Source organism: Pantherophis guttatus, chromosome 4 (genome assembly GCF_059756535.1).
Source record: "Pantherophis guttatus breed Tessera chromosome 4, ASM5975653v1, whole genome shotgun sequence".
NCBI classification, from domain to species: Eukaryota; Metazoa; Chordata; class Lepidosauria; order Squamata; family Colubridae; genus Pantherophis; species Pantherophis guttatus.
Genome location: NC_142066.1, coordinates 16888532 through 16907223, shown reverse-complemented (window position 1 = coordinate 16907223; position 18692 = coordinate 16888532). Strand labels below are relative to the sequence as shown.

General features: G+C 36.6%; 1 protein-coding gene and 1 pseudogene across 1 annotated transcript; both read left to right on the top strand.

Moving 5' to 3' along the window:
- The first annotated feature begins 368 nt into the window (after positions 1 to 368).
- Positions 369 to 1280, top strand: LOC148113787 (vomeronasal type-2 receptor 26-like). Its single transcript, XM_087893387.1, has one exon. The coding sequence runs from the start codon at positions 369 to 371 to the stop codon at positions 1278 to 1280; it is 912 nt and encodes a 303-aa protein (XP_087749513.1).
- A 9235-nt stretch (positions 1281 to 10515) lies between these two features.
- On the top strand, positions 10516 to 13108 carry LOC148113786 (vomeronasal type-2 receptor 26-like; annotated as a pseudogene).
- Positions 13109 to 18692: the final 5584 nt, after the last annotated feature.

Sequence of the window (18692 nt, the reverse complement as noted above, 5' to 3'; positions counted from 1 at the left end):
CACAGAGACAACATTTAGCAGAGAAATCTGTAGCATGCCCACCTATTGGACTTATTGAGAAAGGCAGATACCATTGAAGAAAGGTATTCTCACCTATAATTTGGCCCAGTGACATCCAGGGATTTAATGGTGATAATCAGAAAACTGGAGCCAATACAGCTCATGCAGAATAATAGAACTAGGTGAGTTAAGTGCATGTCAACTGCAATGCAAACCAGTTATGCTTTTGAATTGGTCTTCAAGGGCAGCACCATATAAAAGGCATTCCAGTTATCAAATTGGGATATCATTATGTCTATAGAATACTGTAAAATTGTAGCATATTGAAAATGAAATGAAGATGCTTCAAAACAATAATGCTTTTATGAATGGTTTCTTTTTCAGACTTGGATGACTGTTTCCCTTGTCCAGAGGATCAATATCCAAACAAGGATAAGAATACTTGCCTTCCAAAACATATAATTTATTTAACTTATCAAGAACCTTTGGGGATTTCTTTGGCAGTTATTGCAGTCTCCTTTTCTGTCATCTCAGCTGTGGTGCTCGGGATATTCATTAAACATCAGAACACACCTATTGTGAAAGCCAATAATAGGAACCTCACTTATAGTCTTCTTGCTGCTCTCCTGCTCTCTTTCCTTTGCAGTTTGCTCTTCATTGGGCAACCTGATCAAGTCAAATGTCTCTTGCAACAAACTGCTTTTGGCATCCTATTCTCTGTAGCTCTTTCTTGTATATTGGGGAAAACAATCATAGTGGTCCTTGCTTTCATGGCCACCAAGCCTGGATCCAAAATGAGAAAATGGGTGGGGAATAGGCTGGCTATCTCCATTGTCCTATCTTGCTTCCTGATGCAATTCTGCATTTGTTTGGTGTGGCTCACAATTTCTCCTCCATTCCCAGATTCTGACATGCATGCCATGACTGAAGAAATTATCCAGCAATGTAATGAGGGTTCCACTACAATGTTTTATGTTGTCCTTGGCTTTTTGGGGTTCTTGACTGCTGTCAGTTTCACTGTGGCCTTCTTAGCTAGGAATTTGCCTGACAGCTTTAATGAAGCCAAATTTATCACTTTCAGCATGTTGGTCTTTTGCAGTGTTTGGCTATCATTTGTTCCCACCTATTTGAGTACCAAGGGAAAATACATGGTGGCTGTTGAGATCTTCTCCATTTTGGCTTCAGCAGCTGGATTACTGGGGTGCATATTTTGCCCCAAATGCTATATCATTGTTCTGAGACCTAATCTAAATAAGAAGGAGCAACTAATGAAAAAATGAAACTGATTTTAACACCGTACCCTTTGAAGGAAATCTAATTAGTTGCTTTTAACATATAGGGTTCCCCCCGCCCCCCAGTTTGAGGTTTGGCCTTTTCCCTTCCATCACTACATCAATAGGACATACAAAGCAATAATTCTAAGAAGTTAACTTCAAAATTTAAAAAAAGATTCCCCTTAATCATTTTTTAATTGTTAGATAATTGTTGATTGTTAGATAATGATTCTCAGCCCTAATCAGAATAGAATAGAATAGAATAGAATAGAATAGAATAGAATAGAATAGAATAGAATAGAATAGAATAGAATAGAATAGAATAGAATAGAATAGAATTCTTTATTGGCCAAGTGTGATTGGACACACAAGGAATTTGTCTGGGTGCATACGCTCTCGGTGTACATAAAAGAAAAGATACATTCATCAAGAATCATAAGGTACAATAGTCATAGGGAAACAGTCAATATAAATCTTAAGGATACCAGCAACAAGGTTACAGTCATACAGTCATAAGTGGGAGGAGATGGATGATAGGAACAATGAGAAGAATAATAGTAATGCAGACTTAGTACCTAGTTTGACAGTTTTAAGGGAATTATTTGTTTAGCAGAGTGATGGCGTTCGGGAAAAACTGTTCTTGTGTTAAGTTGTTCTGATGTGCAGTACTCTATAGCATCGTTTTGAGGGTAGGAGTTGAAACAGTTTATGTCCAGGATGTGAGGGGTCTGTAAATATTTTCACAGCCCCCTTTTTGACTTGAGCAGATATACAGATATACAGATCCTCAATGGAAGGCAGGTTGGTAGTAATTGTTTTTTCTGCAGTTCTAATTATCATCTGAAGTCTGTGTCGTCTTGTTGGGTTGCAGAACTAAACCAAACAGTTATAGAGGCGCAGATGACAGACTCAATAATTCCTCTGTAGAACTGTATCAGCAGCTCCTTGGGCAGCTTAAGTTTTCTGAGTTGGTGCAGAAAGAACGTTCTTTGTTGTGCTTTTTTAATGATATTTTTGATGTAGGTGTCCATTTTCGGTCATGAGATATGGTAGAACCTAGAAATTTGAAAATCTCTACTGTTGATACTGTGTTGTCTAGTATTGTAAAAAGTGGTAGCATGGGAGGGTTTCTCCTAAAGTCCACCACCATTTCTACAGTTTGGAGTGTGTTCAATTCCAGATTGTTCTGGTCACACCATGAGGCTAGTTGTTCAACCTCCCGTTTGTATGCGGATTCATCATTGTTTCGAATGAGACCGATCACTATTGTATCATCTGCAAACTTCAGGAGTTTAACGGATGGATTGTTTGAGATGCAGTCATTGGTATATAGCAAGAAGAGAAGTGGAGAGAGCACACAGCCTTGTGGAGCCCTTGTGTTAATTGTACAGGTATCTGATGTGATTCTGCTTAGCTTCACCTGCTGCTTTCTGTCTGTTAGGAAGCTTATGATCCATTTACAAGTGTGTTCAGGTACTGATAGCTGGTTTAGCTTAGTTAGAAGAATGTCTGGAATGATGGTGTTGAATGTTGAACTAAAGTCTACAAAGAGGACCCTTGCGTAGGTCTTTGGAGATTCAAGATGTTGTAGGATGTAATGCAGAGCCGTATTAACAGCATCATCTGTTGATCTATTTGCTCACTATGCAAATTGTAGGGGATCTGTGATGGTTTTCAAATGAGACAGCATTAGTCTTTCAAAAGTTTTCATAACTACAGATGTTAGAGCAACTGGTCTGTAGTCATTCCGTTCCTTGATGGTGGGCTTCTTCGGCACTGGGATGATAATAGAGCATTTGAAGCAAGAAGGAACATAGCACCTCTCTAGTGATTTATTGAAGATACGGGTGAAGATGTGGGCCAACTGGTCAGCACAGACCTTTAAGCAAGAAGGAGTTATCTTGTCTGGGCCTGGAACTTTTCCTGGCTTTTTCCTGTGAAATGGGTCTTGCACTTCCTTTTCTGTAATCACTAGGGATTGTGAACCCAATGGGATGGAGTCAGTTTTAGAGGTTTGGCTGTCATTGGTGTGTCTGAGATGGGGTCAGTTGTAGGAGGCTTGGCTGTTGTTAGTGTGTCAGAGATGGGGGTTGTAGAGATAGGTGGCTGTAGTTTCCTTTCAAACCTGGAGTAAAACATGTTCAGGTCATCTGCCAGTTGTTGATTTCCTTCTACTTGGGAAGGAGGTTTGCCATAACCGGTGATATTTTGAAGAGTTTTCCACATGTTTGCTGGTTCATTTGTTGAGAACTGATTCTTTAGATTTTCAGAGTAGCTTCTTTTTGAACAGCAGGCAATAGCTTTTTTAACAGATGAACAGAGTTGAAAGGGACGTTATAGGTCATCTAGTCCAACTTGTAAGTGGATCACAGACTTCCTAACAGACAGGAAGCAGCAGGTGAAGCTAAGCAGAATCACATCAGATACCTGTACAATTAGCACAGGAGCCCCGCAAGGCTGTTCACTCACCCCACTTCTCTTCTCTCTGTATACCAATGACTGCATCTCAAACGATCCATCTGTTAAACTACTGAAGTTTGCAGATGACACAACAGTGATCAGTCTCATTCGATACAATGATGAATCTGCATACAGATGGAAGTTTGAACAACTAGCCTCGTGATGCGACCAGAACAATCTGGAACTGAACATACTTAAAACCGTAGAAATGTGGTAGACTTTAGGAGAAACCCTTCTGTATTTCCACCTCTCCCAATACTAGACAACACAGTATCAACAGTAGAGACCTTCAAATTTCTAGGTTCTACCATATCACAAGATCTAAATGGATAGCTAACATCAAAAACATCATCAAAAAAGCACAACAAAGAATGTTCTTTCTGCACTAACTCAGAAAGCTCAAACTGCCCAAGGAGCTGCTGAGGAATTATTGAGTCTCTCATCTGCACCTCTATAACTGTTTGGTTTGGTTCTGCAACCCAACAAGACAGACACAAACTTCAGAGAATAATTAGTACTGCAGAAAAAACAATTGTTACCAACCTGCCTTCCATTGAGGACCTGTATACTGCACGAGTCAAAAAGAGGTCTGGGAAAATATTTACAGACCCCTCGCATCCTGGTCATAAACTGTTTCAACTCCTACCTCAAAACGATGCTACAGAGCACTGCACATCAGAACAACTAGACACAAGAACAGTTTTTTCCCAAATGCCATCACTCTGCTAAACAAATAATTCCCTCAACACTGTCAAAGTATTTACTAAGTCTGCACTACTATTAATCTTCTCATTGTTCCCACCATCCATTTCTTCCACTTATAACTGTATGACTGCAACTTTGTTGCTTGGATCCTTGCGATTTATATTGATATTGTTTCCTGATTGCTTATTTGTACCCTATGACTATCATTAAGTGTTGTACCTTATAATTCTTGATGAACGTATCTTTTCTTTTATGTACACTGAGAACATATGCACCAAGACAAATTCCTTGTGTGTCCAATCACACTTGGCCAATAAAGAATTCTATCCTATTCTATTCAACCACATGCCCAAGCAGGAGACCAGGGGTGAAATGCTCCTGGTTCGGAACCGGCTCGGGCGAGTAGGTAGCGATGGTGGCAGGCAGTTCAGAGAACCGGTAGCAAAAATCCCTGCCCCCGCCCCCCGTTCCCAGCTGAGCTGCGCGATCATCAGAGACTTTTTTTTCTTTTAAATGGCTCTGACCAGCCAAGCTCTGACGATCCCAGGTGAGTTGCCTGCTAATCAGGCAACTCAGCTTGGATCGCCAGAGCCATGTAAAAGAAAAAAAACTTTTTTTCTTTTAAATGGCTCGTAGCAAAAATCCCTCCCCCTCTCCCCCTCAGCTTGCTTACCTTAGCTGCTGGTCGCAACGCCTTGCTGTAATCCCATTGCAAATCCATTGCATCGGCAAGCAACTGAATCTCCCTGCCTGCAATCAAGCAGGCAGGGAGTTGTGGACTTCAACTCCCAGAATTCCTCAGCCAGCAAAGCAAAGCTGGCTGAGGAATTCTGGAAGTTGGAGTTTACAAGTCTTAAAGTTGCTGAGGTTGGAGACCCCTGTTCTATTGGGTAAGTTTTTTTCCCCTTTGGGAGCTTTAAAAAAATAGTTAATTGGGAGGGAGGTTAGTTGTTCTTTTTTTAGACCTAGTCATTTAAAGTTTAGGAAGTTTTAAATTTAGCTGCTTTTATATAAAAATATAAATAATTAAAATAAAATAATATTTGTGCAGCTTTCTGAGATTTAGTGTGTTTCTGTAGTGTTTCATTCTAACTACACAAACACACAAAATCTCACAAAGCTGTATGTGGAATTTTGTGTGTGTAAAGTGTGAAAGGTGGTTTTTTGGGCTTTTTGTGGCTGTGTGAGGTTCCTGCTTGTTGCAAGGGCCATTTTGGGTCTAGCACAGCTGCTTTTACATTGTGGGTGAGCCAGTTGTGTTGTGTTGTGTTTTGTAGCTTAAAAAAGGGCAAAGAAGTGACATTGACTTGGCCACACCCACCTGACCAACAAGCCACGCCCTCCCAGTACCTTACCACCAAGCCCCGCCCACTAATTAAGCCCCGCCCACAGAACCGGTAGCAAAAAATTTTAGATTTCACCCCTGCCCTACACCATTTCTGACCGATGGCAGTCCAGTTTCTTCTTGAACGCTTCCAGTGATGAAGCTCTCACAACTTCTGAAGGCAAGCTGTTCCATTGGTTGATTGCTTTCACTGTCAGAAAATTTTTCCTTATTTCCAGGTTGAATCTCTCCTTGTTCAGTTTCCGTACATTGTTTCATGTCTGGCCTTCTGGTGCTTTGGAAAATAGGTTGACTCCCTCCACTCAAATATTGGGACGCTGCTATCATGTTTCCCAAGTCCTTCTCTTCACTAGACTAATCATGCCCAGTTTCTGAAACCATTCATCGTATGTTTTAGCTTCCAATCCCTTAATCATCTTGGTTGCTCTTCTCTGCACTCTTTCTAGAGTCTCAATAACTTATTTATAGTGTGGTGACAAAAACTGGATGTGGTATTCTAGGTATGGTCCTACTAAGACTTTATGGAGTGGTATTAATACATCACTTGATCTTGATTGTATCCCTCTGTTAATGCAATTTAGGATTGCATTGCCTTTTTTGGCTACCGCCACACACTGTTGGCTTATATTTAATTGGTCGTCCACTAAGACCCCAGGATCCCTCTCACATTACTGCTATTAAACCTGATTTCATCCAGTCTATATGTCTACTTTTGGATTTTCTTGCCTAAGTGTAAGACTTTACTTTTCTTTACACTGAATTTCATTTCAATCAAGAAGAAAATATAATATGCACGAATGTAAAAATCAATGGATTTAAATCCTGAAGACCATGAGCTTCACAATATCCCTATCAAATTTTTTTAAAAATGCCTATTTTATATCACTCATAAAATTAAAAACCATCCCTGGTATGTGTGAAGGCAAAGGTTTGTCATCTTTTTGGGTGTTTTAAGATGCTGTTAATAAAGAAGAAAACTAGGGATAACATGTGCCTTATTTACCACTCAAAGCTCCTCCGTATTCCCTGTAATCCTTTTTTAAAGTACTGGAAAATCTAAATTAACATCCTTTTCCACAATTTTGAAAGTTTGAGAGTCACTTTGGTATAGCAGGTAAGGTGCTGGGTCAAAAACAGGGGGACAATGTGTTCTTATTCTTTTAGCCATGAAAGTCTAAAAGAAATGTTGTTGTGGAACAGGGGAGATATGTTTGAAGAAAATGGCATTGGAGAACTGCTTTTCAGCTTCCCCGAGAAACTTCTCTTATTCATAATGACTACTGTCCCACCTTTGTCTTCTTACTTAATTATGATGTCACTATTATTACAGTGCTTGGATGAGATCTAATTCTGCCCTACTGAGATTAATGCATAAAGAGAGCCTTGAGCCTTGATTATTTTGGGTTAAGCTGGATGGTGAAGGCAATTATTATAGACATCCAATTCATTATTTCATTCATCTGGATGTGTCTTTTTAAAAAAGGAATTGGAAATTTGGTGTGATCTGCAATGATATATTGTCCTGGAATCTATTAGGTTAATCTCAGCTGAATGTGTTCCTGGATGGGTTCACAATATTGGGGCCAGAGGAGGAGAGAGGATCCTGTGGAATCCTACCATTATGGCTATTATTATTTAGTTTATGATGAGAACATGACATAAGAGCAGTAAACATATACAGACAAGCCACATAATTATATACAAAACATATATGGGATATCACAGTGGCTTCATAATTGGATGTCCAATTCAGCTATCCAGACAATCAACTCTGGTGTTGCTTTGTGCAGGTCTTCTAGGAACTAAAAAATGCACTTTGTGGGTAATCTTACCCACTCTGTCAAGGACCTAGGAGTATGCATCTCAAATGATCTAAGCCCCAGAGCCTACGGTAACAGCATTGCCAAAAAGGCATTAAGAGTTGTTAACCTAATTTTACAAAGCTTCTTCTCCGGTAACATTGTATTGCTAACTAGGGCATACAAATTCCAGACCAATTCTTGAATACAGCTCATCCACCTGGAATCCACACTGTATATCGGACATTAATACGATTGAGCAGGTCCAGATGTATTTCACAAGAAGAGTACTCCACTCCTCTACTCACAATAGAATTCCCTATGCCACCAGACTTCAAATTTTAGGCTTGGACAATTTGGAACTGCGCCATTTGTGGTATGATCTACGAACAGTACACAAAATTATCTGCTACAATGTCTTACCTGTCAACAACTTCTTCAGCTTCAACCTCAATAATACACGGGCAAACAATCGGTACAAACTCATGCTAAACCACTCCAAACTCAATTGCAGAAAATATGACTTCAGCAACAGAGTGGTCAATGCCTGGAATGCTGTACCCGACTAAGTTGTTACATCATTTAATCCTTATAGCTTGAACCTTAAACTGTCTACCATGGACCTCACCCCATTCCTAAAAGATCCGTAAAGGGGGTGTGCATAAGCGCACCAGTGTGCCTACCTTCCCTGTCCTAATGTTACATTTAATTATATTCATTTCTTTCATTCATATCCATGTTTATATTTATACCTGCTATCTTGTACATGTTTGACAAACTAATAAATACAAATAAATATAAATACATCAACCTTACAGGCCCAACTCCCATCTCAGAGTCTCATTTCTAATGGACTCCATCTTTTATATTCCAAAATGATGTCCTTCTAGACCGTGAATAATTGTTATAGTACTCCTTTTCAAGGTAGATCTCTTATTCATTTATTTATTTATTTAATTTTTCTTTGTTTGTTACTTTCACACTTCTTTACTTCCCATCTCCTTCAGAGAAGCACTCTGGGTGCTGTACAATTTCACATAAAATGAAGCTTTTAAACCAGAACAATTTAAGGTTGCTTTTTTAAAAAAATGAAGTGTTGTATTTAGTAAAGTATTAAGTCTTAAGCAAAATTGTTGAGAAAAATGACTTCAACAGATGTATTTCCATACTTTGTTCTATAGTTGTGTTTTGTTTTCTTCTGTGCACATGAACTCTCATTCCCCAATTTTTTCTTCACATCTTCCAAAGGTTCATAGCAGTGCAGCAGTGTCTGATGAGATATGATTCTTTCTGATATTTCTCAAAGCACCATTGCAAAGAATTGTACTGATTACTAATTAAGGATTGTTATTGTCCCTTCTTCTCCAAATCTTAAGGGAACTCCAGCAAACACTGTAAAAACTAGACTTCGGATTAAGACATTGCATTCTATTAATATCTGCTTAGAAATACAGACAGGCATGTGGGGGGGGGAGGATTTGTGTTTCATCTGTGATACTTCATTAGAATATCTCCAAAGTCATTTCCAACTCTGTTATTCTGTTAACTTTAAATAAAGTTCATTATCTTAACTTTAGATACAGTTAATAAGTGGTCCTCAGTTGAATGGTAACATAGGAGTTACTGTTTCATGTCTACAATGACTATATATTATAATGAATTTGTTATATTCAGAACATTAGTTTTACTTTTCCCCCCAACTATGATGAACATTTCTCCTCCCTACACCTGCAAACTTAGTAGTCCTCTTCCAATTGTTCATAAATATTATCAGTCTGGAGATTTAATCATTGCTGCAATTATTTTTCAGGTGTTCTTTCTTACAAATGAGATCACTTTTCAAAGCCTTCCTTCTTCTGACATCCTTGATCAGTACCTGTAAGTATCCAACTACTTCTCCTCTTCCTCATAATGCATCTCTTCTTCTCCCACATTGCCACCTAAAAGCGGCATTTTCTTTCACTTTTATGCTTAAAGGTATTGGCTGCGTGTCAGTTGTAATGGCCTGTTCCAGTGATCGTATTTAATCCTTTTTTTTTATTCTAGACCTATCCTAGTACTGATGTTGAAAGTGAAATGAATATTATTAGTTTTAATCATAAAGTATATGAATTTCATTCTCTTCAGAAAACAAATTCAACAAATTCTCTTGTTGAAAGTAAAAAGTTTGACTAATCTAAATATGCAGTGCAAAGAAATAGAATAAAACAATAGAATAGGGAGGACAGAGATCTCTTCAAGAAAATTGGAGATATGAAGGGATGGTTGAGGACAGGAAGACCTGGAGGAACATTGTACATTGGGTCGCGATGGGTCGGACATGACTTCGCAACTAACAATGACAACAAATATAAATATTGCAGAAGCTCTCTTGTTAATCTTGAGCTTTTTTGCCGTTCATTTCACCCAGATATAAAATAGAAATCCTCTAGGGCATATTTTAGGCTATTATACATCTAGGGTGTGAAAAGCAAACTGGCTTAATCCTCTCAGAAAATGAATAAGATATAGATAATATTGAAATCAGATCGCAAAAATCTTTTGTCATATGTTTATCCCCAGTGAGTTTAATTTCAGTTTTTGATGACAGATCTACCACCTCCTCTGGAAGTTAGTTATGGTTAAATAATAATATTACTTTTGGACTTCCCTCTTATCATGGTGAAATTATGCCCCCGTGTTCTTATGTTTGAATTAATATTGAGAATACTGCTTTCTAGAATCTTATTCACACTAATGTCCATAGCTCTTGACAGATATAATAATTTGATAATATATTTAAGGGTTTCAGTCATCCTTTCCTTCTTTCCTCTATGCTGAATATATTCACTTCCTCTAATATTTATTGATATGTTTTGTCTCTCAGCTCTTGCCCCATTTTTGTTGCCCATCTCTGGACTCACTCAATCTTATGAATCCATTTTCTTAAGTAATGTCTCCAGAAGTGAACAAAGTATTTCAAATAGGATCTGACTAAATGCTACCTTAGCTCAATGTTAAGTAGCAATAGCAATAACACTTAGACTTAAACTTACATACTGCTTTACAATGCTTTACAGCCCTCACTAAGCAGTTTACAGAGTTAACATATATTCCCCAACAATCTGAGTCCTCATTTTACCAACTCGGAAGGATGGAAGGATGAGTCAACCTTGAGCCTGGTGAGATTTGAACTGCCAAATTGCAGGCAGCCAACAGTCAGCAGAAATAGTCTGCAATACTGCACTCTAACCACTGCACCACCGTGTAGCCACAACTAGGTCAGTGTTTCCTAGTTGATACAATCTAGGGCTATTTGTAAGTGACCAAATTGCAGGTGTCCAGAACAAAAAATAAACACTTATTTATATCTTTATGTAAGTATAATTTATTGTTGCCTTCTGGCAGAAGATACAGAACAATTAAAAGTCGGACCTCACATTTTCTGAATACTTTTTATCCCAGAGTTATAATTGCACTCAACAATGGACCACCATCCGTGAGCTGTTGGACAGCATTACTTGGTCTGTTGTATGGATATTTGGGTGGTTTAGGGGTGGGGAATTGTGGTGGGTGGGAGTGTGTTTGGGGTTTGTTATGTTATATGTGTTGGACCTGGTTTTTGGGTGTTAAGTGAATTTCGTTGTATGGGTACACTGTGTATAAATGTACAATGACAATAAAGTTATTATTATATCTACAAATTAAACATATGTATAAATTAACACAGCTGTCCAATTCTGCAACAGAAGTATATTGACAGTTTCTAACTCTCACTGATGGTTTGTCACTCATAATTATCAGCACATTTTGGCTCTGGCATTTGCTGTAAAGGAGATCAATGAACATTCTGGAATTTTACCCAATGTTAGCCTTGGTTTTCATATTGCTACTGACTATAATGAGGAAAGTACAACTTATCATTTAGCAATGGAATTTCTATCTACAAAGAATAAATTTATACCCAACTACAAATGCAATGACCAGACCAACACAGTAGTTGTCATTGGAGGAGCCCGAAGTAACACCTGTCACAACATGGCAATCACTCTGTGCAACTACAAATTTCCCCAGGTGAGACACAAAAATGGATCAATATGAGAAGTTCACCAGCTATTTATTATATTCAAAAGGAGAGTCATTTTCATTTCAAAAGGTGAAATGAAAATTTGAGCAAAACCACAAGTAAGAATATCTTGAAAGGGCTGTCCCTTTTTGCTTGATGAGCAAAATTGCAGATGTCATGTAAAACTAATTTTTAGGCACCCTATTTTTGTATCTTACTCAAACCCAGAAATTGGATTAAATAAACACACATGCATTAGTTTTTATTTTTATTTTTATTTTTATTTTGGAAGAGATCCTTCATTCCTATGTTCTTCTGACTTTCTCCATTTAGATCTCATATGGATCAGCTCCATTGATGAATACGAAAACAGCAATATTTGTCAAATGGATGTTCCCAAATGAGAACCACCAATTTAAAGGACTATTGCACTTATTGTTGCATTTTGGATGGACCTGGGTTGGGTTTGTTTCTATGTACGAAGAAGATATGGACAGGTTCATTCAAAGGAGACTTTCCTCATTTTCAGAGAGAGGAATCTGCTTTGACTTTATAGAATGTTATCCCCAAATAATGTATGGTAGTGAAGCTGGTGAAATGATGGAAAATGGAGAAAAATTATACAAAGTCATTTGGACCGTCAGATGACGGTCACTGCAGTCATCTTGAGTATTGAAATTATAGGCATGTTGTTTTTGAGAGTAATGATCAATGTTTTCAATTATGATAATATTCCAAAGGAGAGAACAGCCAAAGTTTGGATCATGACAGCCCAGATGGAATTCACCTCCATTCTGATACAACGACAGTTCCACATTGATTTTCTCCATGGTGCACTTTCCTTTGCAATTCACTCAAAGCAGCTGACCGGATTCCAACTATACATGCAAAAGAGAAACCCAAACTTAGAGAAAGACGATGGGTTTATAAGGGATTTCTGGAAAGATGCATTTGAGTGCTCCTTCTCCAGTGATATTAGAGATGAGAATGCTGAAAGGATCTGCACTGGAGAAGAGAAGCTGGAGACTCTTCCTAATTCTGTCTTTGAGACCACCATGAATGCACATAGTTACAGCATCTACAATGCAGTCTATGCTGTGGCACATGCTCTGAAAGCCATGCACTCTTCCAAACTCAAAGGGGGTCAAAAAATGGATGAGAGGAGATGGAAGCTCTTCCTCTGATCACCTTGGCAAGTAATGTTGTGTAATGAAAAATTTGGGGAAAATTAAGAATAAGAATGTTTTAGTTTTTTATTTTGTTTTCTTTTAACTATTATAATGCATACATACATTGAAAGCTATATGGAAGTACTTGATACTTTCATATGAAATAAAATAAAATATAAATATAATACTTAAATATAGAGACAGTTAGAAATATGTAACTTGCCAACTTTCTTTTATGTCTAAAATAGTATGTGCAGAATCTTATTCAATCCATTATATTTGACAATTTTTAATGTAGAAACCTGAAAACTACTTTGCTACTGAATAGCATTATTATTACTCACCAGTTGAATTTTGGAGTTATTAAGGTTCAAAAGTCGCAAAGGTGCTTTTTCAAAAGTGAACTAAACTTTGTTTTTCCTTGAAAGTGTTTTGCTTCAATTCAGAATTGAAGAAGCTTCTTGGATGAGAAGGAAAACATCTGTAAGGAAAAACAAAGAAAGTCCAGTTGCCTTTTGAAAAAAAAGACCTTAGGGACAACCAATGCTTGAATGAGAGAGAATCTCCTTAGACATTAAGATTCCAAGGGAATTATAATAATAATAAAATAATAATAAATCTTCTGAAAATATGAACAGTATTACTTCAAGGGAATAGCAAATTTGTCAATAAAAAACATGAAGAAAATTTCAAGTTTAATTTGTTCTTTTTTTTCAAAAGTAACAACTGGAATTCCCCATGTATGGAATTAAATTCTTGTCCTAGAATTGTCTATTTCACTGAATTATATTTTTCCTATGCTTTATAGCACAAAATTGAATTCACAATTTGTGAAATGCTCAATCAAAACAAAGTGACTTCTCAGATCCACCCCTTTCTTGATTTTCTGTTTGAATTCTCATCTAACAATTTTTTATCTGAAAATAGAAAATGCATTTGATAACAATTATATTCTTTCCCAGGTTGAAATTGTGTAGAGTGATGCAAAATTGAACAGCTTACAATTCATTAAGCCTAGGCCAAATTGAAACAAACAAATTGATATTTTTATATCCCTTCAAAGAGTCCTGATAACTTTCCTGTTTTTTTCTTTTATTTTTAGCTCCACCATTTTTTGCAACAAATCTCCTTTAACAACAGTGCTGGAGAACAGGTTTCTTTTGGCCCCAGTGGGGAATTAGAAACTAGACTTGATATTTTGAATTGGGTCACATTTCCAAACAAGTCCTTTCTTAAAGTCCAAATTGGAAAGATCGACCCCCAGGCTCCCCCAGAAAAGCTACTCACCATTTCTGCCAAGGAAACAGTTTGGCCTCTCATGTTTAACCAGGTATGTCTCATTTCCCCCTTTTCATGGTGTAATAATTTTGCTATGTTAAACTATCCATTTTAAAGCACTCCTTTTTTTATCAAGCCTGTTCAAAGACCATAATTTAGATATATGATTTGATTTGACACCAACAACAAAATGGGACCTCAAGGAGCACATACACAGAGTTAAAGATTTTCCCGCATCAGCTTCTGGTATATTGCCCCAAACTGATCCTTAGAATACAATTATTGGAAATGATCAATCGGTTAATGTAATAGGTATGAAATAGGAAGCAGTCAAAGATACGGTTGGGACTTTACATCAGGAAGAAAACTGGAAAATGTATCACGGATGTTTGGATTAAATAGGAAGAGCTTGTGTGTGCACAGTTGATGAAAAGAACAATCCCCAAAAATAAATTCTTTGTGAATTCTGATTTTATTTAAGGACAGGCATTACCTCTTTCCATCTGTAACAAGGAATGTCCTTTTGGCCATAGCAAGATAAAAGTGGAAGGGAAATTATCTTGCTGCTATGACTGTAAACTATGTCCAGAAGGGAAGATAGCTGACCAATTGGGTGAGCAAAGGAATACAGGTAGCCCTCGAGTTATGACTACAATTGATCTCAAAACTTCTTTTGCTAAATGAGATATTTGTGAAGAGAGTTTTGCCCTATTTTAAAATCTCTCTTGTCACAGATGTTAAGTGAATCACTTCAGTTGTTAAGTTAGTAACCAGTTGTTAAGTGAATCAGATTGACTTTGCTTTTCAGAAGGTCTCACAAAGTGATCACATGATCCCAGGACTCTGCAAATATAAAAAACAAGTCAGTTCTGAATTTTGACACATAACTATGGGGATGCTGCAATGGTTGTAAGTGTGGAAAACAGTCATAAGTCACTTTTCTCATTGCCGTTGTAATTTCCAACAGTTACTAAATGAACTGCTGTAAGTCATATATTAAATGTATCAATGATACAATAAATATAAATGGAGGCTGAGCTTTGCAATATATTGATATTGACACCAAAGAAATATTTCAATTTTTTTTCATACTTCAGTGATCTACTTAATGATAAAACCAATCAATTCATTCTGACTTGGAGTATCAGTAGATTCCTCAGATTTTAATTATCGCTTCTTATGTTTCTCTCTAAAATTATAAACAGTTTTTTTCAGAAACCCATGTCTTTATTTTTTTTGAAATAAAGGGAATTTTGCACTGGTAATTTTTTTCACAGTTTTTACTTGTTTTTCTTCCTATTCTATCCAAATGATTGATTGATTGATTTTATTCTGGAATGTATATGGTTGCATATCTCATATAATAAACCTATGTGGCTTACCAAAATCTTTAGAAACATAAATCACTCTTGCCACCAGATACCAAAGAAATATGGCTCACAAAAAGGGTAGGGAACCCACATAAGTGAGATGGAAAAGTATTGGAAAAGGCTGGACACTACAGACCAGATACAACTCTGAACTCACAAATGACATTTAACACAAAAGACCTGGAATATGCACACCTATCAGACTTATTGAGAAAGACAGATACAATTGAAGAAATGGAACATCACCTATAATTTGGCCCAATGACATCCAGGGATTTAATGGTGATAATCAGAAAATTGAATTTTCTAGGAGCCAGTATAGCTCAGACACAGTAAAAGAACTAGGTGAGTTAAGTGAATGTCCACTGCATTGAAAACCACTTATGCTTTTGAAATGGTCTTCAAGGGCAGCACCATATAAAGGTCATTCCAGTAATCAAACTGGGATCTCATTAAGTCTACAGATTGCTGTAAGATTGGAATATACTGAAAATGAAATGATGACATAATGTTTCTATGAATGGTTTCTTTTTCAGACTTAAATTTGTTATGTGTTTTTAATGTGTTTTTGTTTTTGTTGTATTTTTCTTTATTTTGTTTTTAAAAGTCAAAAGTTCAATAAAAATTACTTTTTTTTAAAAAAAAAGAAATAGGTGAGTTAAGTGCATTGCTTCTTCAAGGGCAGCATCATATAAAAGTCATTTCAGTAATCAAATGAGAATCTAATTGAGTCTACAGAACACTGTAAAATCAGTGCAAATGAAAATGAAATGAAGATGCTTCAAAACAATAATGCTTCTATGAATGGTTTCTTTTTCAGATTTGGATGACTGTTTTCAAGATCAATATCCAAACAAGGATAAGGATAGTTGCCTTCCAAAACGTATAATTTATTTAACTTATAAAGAACCTCTGGGGATTTGTTTGGCAGTGATTGCAGTCTCCTTTTCTGTCATCTCAACTGTGGTGCTTGGGATATTCATTAAACATCAAGACACCCTATTGTGAAAGCCAATAATAGGAACCTCACTTATAGTCTTCTTGCTGCTCTCCTGCTCTCTTTCCTTTGCAGTTTGCTCTTCATTGGGCAACCTGACCAAGTCAAATGTCTCTTGCAACAAACTGCTTTTGGCATCATCTTCTCTGTAGCCCTTTCTTGTATATTGGGGAAAACAATCATAGTGGTCCTTGCTTTCATGGCCACCAAGCCTGGCTCAAAAATGAGAAAATGGGTGGGGAAAAGGCTGGCTATCTCTATTGTCCTATCTTGCTCTCTGACACAATTCTGCATTTGTGTGGTGTGGCTCACAATTTCTCCTCCCTTCCCAGATTCTGACATGCACTCCATGGCTGAAGAAATTGTTCTACAATGTAATGAAGGTTCAACCACTATGTTTTATACAATGCTTGGCTTTCTGGGGTTCTTGACTGCTGTCAGTTTCACTGTGGCCTTCCTAGCCAGGAATTTGCCTGACACCTTTAATGAAGCCAAATTTATCACCTTCAGCATGTTGGTCTTTTGCAGTGTCTGGGTGTCGTTTGTTCCCACCTATTTGAGTACCAAGGGAAAATATATGGTAGCTGTAGAGATCGTCTCCATTTTGGCTTCAGCAGCTGGATTACTGGGGTGCATATTTTCCCACAAGTGCTATATCATTGTTCTGAGACCTAATCTGAATAAGAAGGAGCAGCTAATGAAAAAATGAAACTGATTTTAACATCATTTCCATTGAATGAAACCTTATTGGTTGCTTTTAGTGTATATGGATTTTTTTTGTCCAATTTGAGGTTCTGCCTTTTTCTGTCCATCACCACATCAATAGGACATACAAAGCAATAATTCTGAGAAGTTCACTTCAGAACCTAAATGTTCCCTTAATATTTTTTTTTAATGATTCTGAGCCCTAATCAAAATAGTAGGCAATAGCTAATCAAGAACAAGATAAAATATGCATGAATAGAAAAATGAATTGATTTAAATCCTGCAGCCCATGAGCTTCACAACATCCCTATCAAAATGAGATATTCCTCAGTAAAAGAAAGGCAGGGCATAAGAAAAATTCAGAATAACTTTTCCTAAATTTTGCTAGGAATAAATTCATCTTTAGAATAGTTTTGAGAGAAATTATCCCGTTCGTGGTTTTTATTTTTGTTTCTCTTTGCTGTATAGGCAATTATTAGACTTCTTATATATGCTTTTGCGGTATCCCACAATGGAGAGATATTTCTTCTTTTGTGTTTATCCTAAAAAATATGTTAATTTCCCTTTCAATCATTTGAATATATTCTTTATCTTTTAATATTTCTTTATTCAACATTCATCTTTTTCTTTTCTTCTGGCCTTTCCATATTACTTTTACTGGATTATGATCTGCCCACATATTGGCCATTCCACTTCTCATATTTCCTTTCTAAGTTCTGTCATCATCCATACCATATCTATCCTAGACCACGATTGATGTAGACTAGAATAGAATGTATACTGGTTTTTTTTTTCTTTATTTATTTCCCTCCAGGTGTCTTGTAAACATAATTCGTGGGTCATCTCGTGAAATGTGTCAGGTAATGTTATTTTCTTTGTTTTATTTTTCTCACATTTATTTCATGAAAAATAAAGGTCATTCCACAAATACAAAGGACTCTCTCCTTAAAAAGAATGGTCCAGAAGTGAAGATAGGTGACCAATTTGGTAAGGAAAGAATTATATTAAATGTTTCAATGATATAATAAATATAAATGGGGTTTTATTTTAATGAATAAATATTTTAAATAAATATTATAGTGTTTTAAAATATTGAGCTTCACATCATATTGAAATTTGGGGTTTTTTTTGATAAAACCAATTAGTTCATTCTAACATGGAGCTCATCAGTAGATTTGAATTATTCCTTCTTACGTTTTCTTTAAAAAAATTATAAACAGTTTTTTTCCAGAAAACTGTCATTACTTTTTGTCATTGCTTTTTGGAAATAAAGGTAATTTTGCATTGGTAATTTTTCCATGGCTTTTACTTGTTTTTACTTCCTATTCATCCCAAATAATTGATTGATTGATTCTGGAATGTATATAGTTACCTATCTCATATAATAAACCTCAATGACTTATCACAATCTTTAGAAACACAAATAATAATTTTAAAAATCACTTTTGCCATCAGGTTCCAGACAAATCAGGCTCCTGAGTCAATCCCTATTCTAGCCTAACATTTTAAGTGAACAAGGTCTTCCCAGCATTGTACAAGGATAAA